The 9,967-nt window shown below is 43.8% G+C and overlaps 3 protein-coding genes across 3 annotated transcripts; all 3 read right to left on the reverse strand.

The window, feature by feature from the left end:
* Positions 1–76: 76 nt before the first annotated feature.
* Positions 77–5,717, reverse strand: H257_13917 (hypothetical protein). The gene is made up of 12 exons (XM_009841608.1): positions 5,553–5,717; positions 5,376–5,496; positions 5,204–5,309; positions 5,047–5,150; positions 4,745–4,848; positions 3,608–3,853; positions 2,517–2,866; positions 1,678–1,810; positions 1,117–1,248; positions 994–1,041; positions 711–782; positions 77–585 (listed from the first exon to the last, which is right to left on the reverse strand). Exons 1-12 carry the CDS (start codon positions 5,686–5,688, stop codon positions 419–421), a joined length of 1,719 nt encoding a protein of 572 aa, XP_009839910.1. The 5' UTR covers positions 5,689–5,717; the 3' UTR covers positions 77–418.
* A 206-nt stretch (positions 5,718–5,923) lies between these two features.
* H257_13918 (hypothetical protein) lies at positions 5,924–6,672 on the reverse strand. The gene has a single exon (XM_009841609.1). It carries the CDS (start codon positions 6,658–6,660, stop codon positions 5,968–5,970), a length of 693 nt encoding a protein of 230 aa, XP_009839911.1. The 5' UTR covers positions 6,661–6,672; the 3' UTR covers positions 5,924–5,967.
* An 816-nt stretch (positions 6,673–7,488) lies between these two features.
* Positions 7,489–9,517, reverse strand: H257_13919 (hypothetical protein; the record flags this gene model as incomplete). The annotated part of the gene is made up of 4 exons (XM_009841610.1): positions 7,489–8,143; positions 8,627–9,030; positions 9,090–9,197; positions 9,323–9,517. 4 exons carry the CDS (start codon positions 9,515–9,517, stop codon positions 7,555–7,557), a joined length of 1,296 nt encoding a protein of 431 aa, XP_009839912.1. The 3' UTR covers positions 7,489–7,554.
* Between the last annotated feature and the right edge of the window lie 450 nt (positions 9,518–9,967).

Genomic DNA, 9,967 nt, shown 5'->3' on the forward strand with positions numbered 1-9,967 from the left:
TGGGAACGCTGAGATATCGCTTGTGTTTTTTTACGAAAAATACCCACATGTATTAAGCATACCAATAGCATTTTTTCTGAGCCAGGATCAAACTCTATGATATTTTTAAAATTTTCAGAGTTTGATCAAATTTGTGTGTTTTACTCTATTGAGGTGGGGTACTACAGTATTGAAAGGACATTACAATGGTATATATATATATATATATGCCTTGACACATGGTGAGATCACTTCAGACAACGACGGAGCAATGTTTTGACTTCCGTGATTAAACGTTAGCGTTAATTCCGTTGATTGTGTCCAGGACGAATTGATTTGACTTTTCGAAGTGAACAAGATACTGCTAACGCTAGTATTGCGAAATCTCCTTCATATTGAATTATCTATATTGTCAACCAATTTATATATATATATGTATCTAGTCGACGACAAAGGTATCGGCAATGTGATGAACAATATCCAGGCCGGACTCGTGTGCTGGTACTTCGTGGCTGCGCTTGGCGATGATTTGCTCATGGGCCAGCGCACTTTCAAACAGCACGTCGATGCGTTCCCACTCCAACGACTGCATGCACACCAACATTTCTAGTCAATAAATAAATATATATATATATATATTAATATTTAGAATTTTTATCAATACCGGAGAAGATATCGAATATTCTATTTCAAATACACAGCAATAAAATGGCTAGCCTGCGACGACGTACCTCGTAAAATATCGCGCATGGGGTCGCTCGAGTAAATATCTTCGGGGCTGTCCACGAGAACTTTATCGGATTCTAACCACCACCACAATATTATATATATATATATTTCAGTACTAAAATAGGATGAGTTTGTACAGATATATATATATATCCATGTATCATCGGCATACAAGGCACCACCATCAACGTCTGATCATCAAGCATCACAATGACCAAATATATACCTATATATAAATATATATTTATATATATATCCATGTTGATGGTGGATATCTATTGTTACCTTTGGACACGACATGGCAAATGCGATGCTGCTGCGGGGGCAACTCATCTACAAGTCATGCAAATGGCTGTTGAACAAGTATGTTCCTTTAACAAGAGTTTGATGTGTGAGTATGTTGTGTACTGGTATCGGCGGCTTTATTGACTGGAAATATGATTGCTGGAATCGTAGCCAAGCCTTGCAGCCAGCTTTTGGGTTTGGGCGGGTCCACTGCGTGTGCTTCTTGAGAGATTTCGGCTGTAGTTAGCTCCAAAACTAGGCCCAATAGTTAATTGTATTGATCATAACAACGTCGAATTGTTCATGTAATATATCGGTAGACTAAAATTTTACTCAACCACAAGGTTAGTGTGAACGTCAACCATACAACACAAGATCCATAAGAGACCAAATAATATATTACAACAAGGCAGAAAGATGTACGTACATTGCACGCCATTCAACAATATTACAGAGTTGTTTTCATCTGACTAAAGTGGACACACAAGTCCGTCGACGCATACAAAAGTAAATAGAAAATCATGGTTGGCCAACAACAATCAAACGATGTGCGGCGGTGGAGCGATGACGATTGGTTAAAACTCGTCAGAAACGTGACCTGGGATTGGCTACACGATTTTAAAAAAATGTCGCCAACTAACATGTATAACTATTCAAAATTGTCTCCAACTAGATAGGACGCACTGCTGGCGCGCAGAATCGCCGCGTTTTCCATCGAGTGCAGCGTAATGTGCGGGTACACGGACGATGTCGCAGATGGCACGACGTGGCTGCGATACGGGTTGAACGCTCGGAATGCAGAGCACGAATACGGCGCCTACCACGTCATTGGTAAAAAAGGCGGCAAAAATTACAAAGTACCTATCAAATAAAATACGAAAGACCATCAAGAAATAAACAAAAAATATTTTTAGAGAGAACATTTTTTTAATAAAATTAAAATAACTATAAATGGATAATCAATACTACCCTAAACATAGATTTAAGCAAGAATGTTCTTTTATTCTTTTATTTAAAAAATAATTTTTTCTTAATTGGGTTTTTAGTAATAATATCAATATTAAGTGGAATAAATATATAATATTTTTTCGAAAATATAGATAATTATAATATTCGAACGAATCACGATACACAGCCAAGGTGGACACTCGACAATCGAGTTTTGCACTGGAATTTCGACTAGAGCACTTTACCAAACTACTTAATCCGTCCGTGAAATATTAATGATCCGTATTGTTATGTGTATATATTCTATACTGGAGAGACATGGAGAATGAATCGACACAAGAATCGGCAGAAGTAGTAGTATTGAGCCAATCGGATGGCCGGAAACCACCACCATAAACGTCAAATTAGTGTATAAGCTTCAATTCATGTGATCCCAGTATCACCACAGGACGCGTGTTTCCATACAAACGTCAGTACCCACAAAGCATGCTCGATCGATATGAGATTTCGTGCGAATATCAGCAGCACAAAAAAGTCCACATAAATCAGATGGGAAAAAAGGACAAAAATAATACCTGGATGTCATAAAACACGTTCGAGTACACTGCGCGTCGTCGAAACGCGTGCAATCCATGGAGAAACGCCCCTTGGCACAAACATTGGAGTAAATGTTGCTTGGCAAGTGGCTGAGCAACTGAACGACTGACAGGTGGAAACAGCGTATACGCATTGTCTAGGTCTTGTAGCTGGAACGATCGAAGCTGGAGCTTGTCGCCAGGGTACGTGGCACACGAAATGGCGCCGAGTCTTAACAGTATCGCATGGACAAATGCCCAGTCGTCGGTCGACTCGATGCAAATGTCAATAGCCACCTCTTGTCCGTCGTGTCGGCCTTGCAATTGCAGCACCGTGTCTCGTGGTTGTGCTAGAGTTACCATATTGACAAAAAAAAGCTGTTAGGTTTGGATATATATTTATATATATTGTTGTGTTGAAACTGGAGCGATATGGAAAAAATGCATCGACATTGCCAAATACATGTATTACAGAAGACGACTCATCATCGGTAAAACGAGTGAGCTATTCCGATTTTGTGATCACGGGACACTTGATTGGCTCAAATATCCATATCCAAAATAGATTGTAGCCAATCAGCGACAAGTCTTTTCGGATTGACCAATCGGAGAGATTCGATTGCCGGAAATTCATGTATATACCAACTCAAAGCATCAAAGAATGGTTCTCGATTCCATGACCAATTTGCGAGCAAGCTGCTCGTTAATCATTGGGATAATTTTTCTAACAATATCTTGTACTGGTAGCAATCTGGACCGTGAAATATAAAACGTTATGAATTGAATTGTACAAGTCACTGTCATCTCAAAGCAATTCTACAAATAATTTGTTCAAATATTTCATTCCTTCGGGCAAAACGTACGACACAAATACATAGTACTCGTCGAAACAACATCAGTATATCAACATCCCAGTATTACGTTATCCTAGTACTTGTAGTAGTAGTACTAGGACAAACTCACTACTACCAAACTACGACACGAACGCAAACACGGCAGACCGACACTCCCCCATGCACACCTCCATCAAATACATACATATATATATATATATACGTATTTGATGCAATATAACGATATCTTTGTATTACCTGGGATGTGCAAATGATTGAAATCGTGATCATGATCGTGAGAATTGGCGGCGGTCGGCGGAGTTAGCGGCTCGGGCAGGTATAGCACCGCATCGAAATGCGTCAAATCGAACGAGAACAACGGCGGCTCATTCACGTCCAGGTGGGAAAAGTACACAGCCCAAGAGTTTCCCAGTAACTGGCTAAACAAGGTGGAAAAACCAGCATTGGGGGCCGCAAATTGCATCGTCAACGTCATCGCCAGTGCTAGCACAACGACCAGTGGGGATTTGAAATAGGATGGAATGGTGTCGTGGAAAATATATATATATACATTATTAATTTCATTCAAGTACGTGAGGTCTTGGAATAGGATGGCGTCGGGGAATATATAAATATATTGTCAAATCGATTCGAAACTGGAGCCCTCAGCAAGCATCACATGCCTTAAGAGAAATGGATAACGAACCGCTTCAGCCAATCAAATCATGTCCCGTCGAGTTTCTGCCAATCAAAACATTTGAATGGGCCCAGCCCCTCCGCATTGGGCAAAACTACATACAAGTATATCCTAATCTTTGTAGAGTATAGTTTGTACAAGTTTAAATTAGATAAAAAATGGATTCGAAATCTATAATTCACTCACAAGTCCAAATTTGGGCAAAATGCACAATATTGATTTTATTCAAGTGAGGGCTTGGAATAACATGGCGTCGTCGAATCTATATATACAGTATATATAGAGTATATATGTATATATAGAGTATATATGTATATATAGAGTATATATGTATATATAGAGTATATATGTAATATACAGTATATATAGAGTATATATATATCATATACATATATATATATATACAAGTATTGATTTATTTCAACACTAGAGCATGCACAGTATCGACACAAGCAAAAGAGGATACAAACAAGGCTCACATTCGACATTGTGCAAAAAATTAGTGTGACAAGCCCCGACAGCCAAACTAAAACGTGGCATTCGTCTTGAAACCAGAATGAGTGTGATAGCCTCCCCCACGTGGACAAATGTTCATTTATTTTGGACAATTTTCATTTAATTTGGACAAAATTCATTTATTTTGGACCATATTCATTTATATTGGACAACATTCATTTTTATTCAAAACAACACCTTACCTGGAAACGACCGAGGGGTGGTCACAGTGACGAGGGTATGGACAGACGACAGCGCCAGCGTGTCTTCGGAGACGGCATCTCGAAGGGTCAATTGCGCGCCGGTTCTACTTGGCATGCACATGGGTTACTACTACTAGTATTCGTAGTAAAGGTTTCTACTACAGTACTAGTAGTACTAGTATTGGTAGTACAGGTTACTACAAGTACAATAGTAGTAGTATTGGTAGTACAGGTTACTACTAGTACAATAGTACTAGTATTGGTTGTGGTATTGTTAACTGAGGCATGGGATGGCCACGTACAGATCAAACAATTTGGACGAGATCGAGTTGAACAGCGTGTTGAACGCGCCGCGGCTGGCTGGTCGACGGATGCCGAGGTGGGGCGAGGCCAATGCAATGAAGTTCTACAGCAACGCGTGAGACAGAGCAACGCCCCAACAGAAAGGATGGCACGTGCCATGGGCTCGATGGTGGCAAAGAAGCCGCGGGCGTAGAGGACCCCAATGCAATACCGAACGTAGAGACCGCCAAGGGAATGTCCGATGAACGAGATCTTTTGAAGTCTACCCCAAGACCAGCATGAGGTTGTGGTTGGGGGGCTGTCGAGGACATATGGACGTTCTACGTACTTGGGGCATTGCGCGGCGAGAAGCTCCACTTCGTCAGCGAGACGAACACCACCAATGTCAATGCCGTCGTGCGTCGTATAGTACTCTGTCGAGTTGCTTCGTGTCGCGACAACATGGACCCCTGCATAAAATTGAGGTGCCTCATTCAGCAAAGGAGTGTGATGAAACACAACTTACGTTGGTCTTGAAGCACCGAGGTCAAGATGGGCTGCAGCGAAGCATAATCTTGAGGGCTTCCGTGGAGCCCGTGCTGTAGGACCACCAAGTGGACGGCTTCACTTGGCGCCGACGGATCGTCGAATTGTCCCTTCATGAAGGATGATGGGGCAAGTTTGGATTGAATGCAGATACAAAAAAATATAATATTCCGACATGCCTGTCTATATGGAGAGTTGTATTATGGATTGATTCTTTGGTATTTAATTTGATTTTCATGAACAGGATGCATTTTAATGTTGCCACGAAATTCAAATATACAAACTGTAAATAGTTTGTGTGAATTTTATAAAAATATCGACACAACATTTGTATTTTTTACATCAATGAACGCGTCGTGGTTGCGCGAGATAGGAGGTGGCGACTGGCTGGCTTGCTACACTACTCGAATCGACGTACTAGTAGGCTGAATCATCGACGTCTCCGACGTGCCTTCGCTGCCGAGGCGCTTCCGTCCTGCAGCTTTCTTTCTTTGCCGGAGGTACACCATGTTGTCGGTTGGCACGCTGTAGTCTCGAAGGGATGTGTACGACGCCCGGTGTTCATCGACAGCCTCTGGGGCCACGGATAGGAAATTTTGGAATGCATCACTGGCGCGGGCAATGGGATGGGACGCTGCCGCGTCCAAGATGTCCTGGAATCTCTCGCGACGCTTCTCCAACACCTTGGTGTCGTACTTGCGCAAAAAGGACCACACACCTGCCGATGGAAGCGACGGTAGAGTCGATCCTGCCGTCGTGAAGCGAGAAATCAGACTCGTACGGGATGTCATGACCTCGTCTGCTGCCTGCTCCATGGGCATGTCGCTGGCGAGCTTGAGGTAAAGCGCGCGGAAGTCCGTATAGCGGCGTCTGATCGTGTACGTTCCGGTGGAGCTTTGGACATCGACGTGGTACATGACAACGCCGTCTTTGCGTATGGAGTAGCTCGTCACGGATAGGTCGACAACGCGAGGTAGGTTGTGGGTGAACGTGTCTTCGACGATGGAAGGGGTGGGTGGTAGCAACGTGCCGACGGGGGTGCCGGCGGAAGGCAGCACGTCCGACGCCTTGGTCGCCCACATGGTCATGACCCAAGCCAGTCCTCAAAGGAAGTGGGGGCGAAATGAGACAGCATCGTCGGCCATCGACTGCCATCTGACATTGGCTCGAATGGGAAAGTTCTTGCGAGTGCAGTTTTCAATCTCATCCCAATACAGTGATTTGATTGGGCCGCCCCATTTCACACCTTTTCAAGATATGCATGGCTGCATTTGATTGGCTAAGATGCCATGTCGTTTCAACATGCGGCGATGCCATTGGACACTTTCCTACATCCTGCGATGCCATTGGTTGATTCAAATTTCGGACGCCAAAGTCAGCGAGTTGATGCGTGAAAAGTGTCATTAATTTTGGTGTGGTTTTCGTCATTAGTTAGTTTGTGACAAAAATAAATCCTTTATCTGAGAGATACATGTACAGTACCTGATCGAAAAATGTCCAATTATAGTAGGTAGTAGTGGTCGGACAACTGAATGAATGAATACACCATACTCGAGGTCGGCGGGACCTGAATTACAATGGACGAATGAATGAACGCTCTGGTGACTCAATGGAGACTGGCGACTCGTTCATTATGCACCGAGTTTGGAAGTGATGCGCCTGTGTAATGAATGTTGAGACGAACGATCAAATGGACGCTGTTACAGTTCAGTTTCGTGACACAAGACTGTGTACTGTACTCTGGAGGGGATGCTGGCACGTTGTCGTCATAAAACAACTAAGTACTACGTAATATACTATAGTATCCGTCAAGGTGTAATTGTTGTATTCCTTGCACTTCCAGCACTCTACGTGAACAACTGAACGTAACCAGCATTTTCGTTACAATGTTGGCCAATCAGTGGATTTCAGTCCATGTTGAATGTGTTTTGTGGTCTAAATAGATAGCGACGTGTTTATACGGGTAGGTTGCATGGGGTGGTTCAATACAAGGTGGTTTCTTTATCGAGCAACTCCTTGGAGGCAGTGAGAAACGCCTTGGAAAACTCTTTGGACCGTACGGCGTTCGATCGGACGGATAACTTGAACCCGTTCTTGGCTTCGCATTCAGCATTAGCTAGGTCATGCAGGAGTTTGGCCATGGAGAGGGTGTTTTCAGCGGCCGTCATGGCTTCTTTCGGGGGTGAGCTAGTTGCTGGGGGCTTCGACGGCGAAAAGTTGAGCTTGGCGCTAATGGTTTTGACCAAGTGTGCAAACGCCGTGGACGTGACAAACGATTCCAAATTCACGGTTGAAACCGATGTGGCAGATGCCACGTCGCCAAGATCGTCCGAGTCGTTGCCGTGTTGCTGTGCAACTTTGGTCAAGACCTGCAATGACCCGAGTTCGTCCCACGCCGCCGATGTCAATATTGAGGCATACCGCGTCGAATGGTTCTTGTTGTGCGACCGGTCCAGAAATGACAGGGTTTTGTGGTTGTGTACCAGACTCCAGTGAATCAATTCCCGGAAAAATACCAGCACGTCCTTCTTGCCCAATGAAGTCTTTGAGTAAAACGCTACCTTGTCTAGCCTATGTAGTCCCAAGTCGAAGATGAGACCACAAGTGTGACTATTGAGCTTTTGCGTCATACACTTAGCTCCTTAATCCCCCATCACACATGTACTGTATACACTACGTATATATCCAGAAACGAGAAAATGGCATGACTTGGTAACAACTGAGTTCGTACGTAGAATGCTGACGCAATCACACTACTTAGCTACAACCAATCCCAATCAAATCTATGTCAAAGTCTTATAAAGCAGAGATGGCCTCCACATATATATTTACACGAGAATTTGGTACTAAGCAGTGTTATGAACCATTCATAGTGGCTAACAACCACTCAATGCAACGAGAAGACGTCGCAACCACTTGTAGTCCCATTTGATTGGAAAAATATGGGCGGGTACGCTTCTAACGAAAGCCAGGTACACTATGCTCAAGATAAGTCACTCCAAAACCATACATCACTCAACATATCGACCATTATCGTAGAAGCAAGGTTCGTACACTGCAGAAACGTCGGGCTTGGGCAGCGTGGGCGCACCAGGAAGTGGAAACAACGTGTCCCACAACGTCAACGGGGTCGTCGTCGTGTTGTCGAGAGACCCACTGGAACAGCTCCCAGTCAATGAACTGCTCGACCACGTTCGTGACGTCGTTGCATACTGGTGGTGGTGGTAGTCCGTGTCAATAGAGTCCAAGGCCCCGTTGCGGCTCGGTTGGTTGCGACGATGCAACAGAGTTGATTGGTTCACATGGATCGCCTTTTTGCCGCCGGTGATGGCTTTTTGGAGTCTACTCGACGACCCTTCCAAGGACGTGCTGGCGTTCTTGACACTGTCGAGCATGTCCATCAAGTCGGCTTTCATCCGCGCGACTTTGAAACACTCTGTGTCGGCGCACATGTGAATCTACGACAGATATTTAGGGGGTGAAGGGGGTTAGTTGGGGGGGATGATGGGAAGTGTACCTGCTTGTCAAACAACACTTGAAACGCATCCAACGCGTGTCGGAGATGCTTCATAGCGCCTTCAATCGCATACACTTCGGAATGTGCCGTGTCCAAGAATGCATCCGCCTATATATCCATGTGGTTAGTTCACATGAGTAAATATATACCGGTATGTAGTTACTAATCACTTGCAAACTGGTAGATCCATCAAATATACGTAGTATGACCTATGGTAGGTCTCAAATCGTTACCTGAACCAAGAGGTTGTGTGCACGGTCAGTGTGGGGAGAGGATGGCGACGTTGCTGACACGATCAGCTTTTTCTTTGTCGTCGAAGCCCGTTGATGATGCTTTCCTTTGTGCGCCTTGGGCGAATCGTACCCGCCACTAATGTGCCCGCTCAAGGTCAATGCAAACACGGGGTCGTCGTGGTGTCGGTGGCCCATATTACTGTCACGTTTGGGTTGGAAACGAGATTCCGTTTTGTAGTACGTCGTGTTGCGGTTACACAAACAGATATGTACCACTGACCGCGCTTTTAATAGCATGTCCACCGTGTGCCCATAATATAGTTTGACATATTTCCGTTCGTGGTTGATGGGTAAATTATTATCCTGGTTTTGGTTCGTTATCAAAAAATAATAGATATAGAATATATATATATTCTATATTTATTATTATTTTGATATGTATGGGTAACTTGGCGAATACGACAATTCTATCCGACATTAGTCTTATTGGTTAAAATTTCAATACTTCGTACCTTTCATTGGTAGATGACTCTTCATTTTCAATACAAAGACCAAATCTCGTATGTTGGTTTTTATACAATCTCTGACGAGGTGAGAACATGAACCGTGAGGAGCAGCCTCTGCACGCAATACACGTGGCACACG

Source organism: Aphanomyces astaci, assembly GCF_000520075.1.
Source record: "Aphanomyces astaci strain APO3 unplaced genomic scaffold supercont1.52, whole genome shotgun sequence".
NCBI classification, from domain to species: domain Eukaryota; phylum Oomycota; class Saprolegniomycetes; order Saprolegniales; family Verrucalvaceae; genus Aphanomyces; species Aphanomyces astaci.

What these genes read in the sequence shown, in the direction of transcription:
- H257_13917 (XM_009841608.1), bottom strand. Translation starts at nt 5,688, where the DNA reads ATGAAGGGACAATTCGACGATCCGTCGGCGCCAAGTGAAGCCGTCCAC. An exon ending in CTCGGTGCTTCAAGACCAAC is followed by an intron (nt 5,497 to 5,552) that starts GTAAGTTGTGTT and finishes AATTTTATGCAG; the next exon opens with GGGTCCATGTTGTCGCGACA. An exon ending in CATGCGCGATATTTTACGAG is followed by an intron (nt 586 to 710) that starts GTACGTCGTCGC and finishes TTTATTGACTAG; the next exon opens with AAATGTTGGTGTGCATGCAG.
- H257_13918 (XM_009841609.1), bottom strand. Translation starts at nt 6,660, where the DNA reads ATGACCATGTGGGCGACCAAGGCGTCGGACGTGCTGCCTTCCGCCGGC.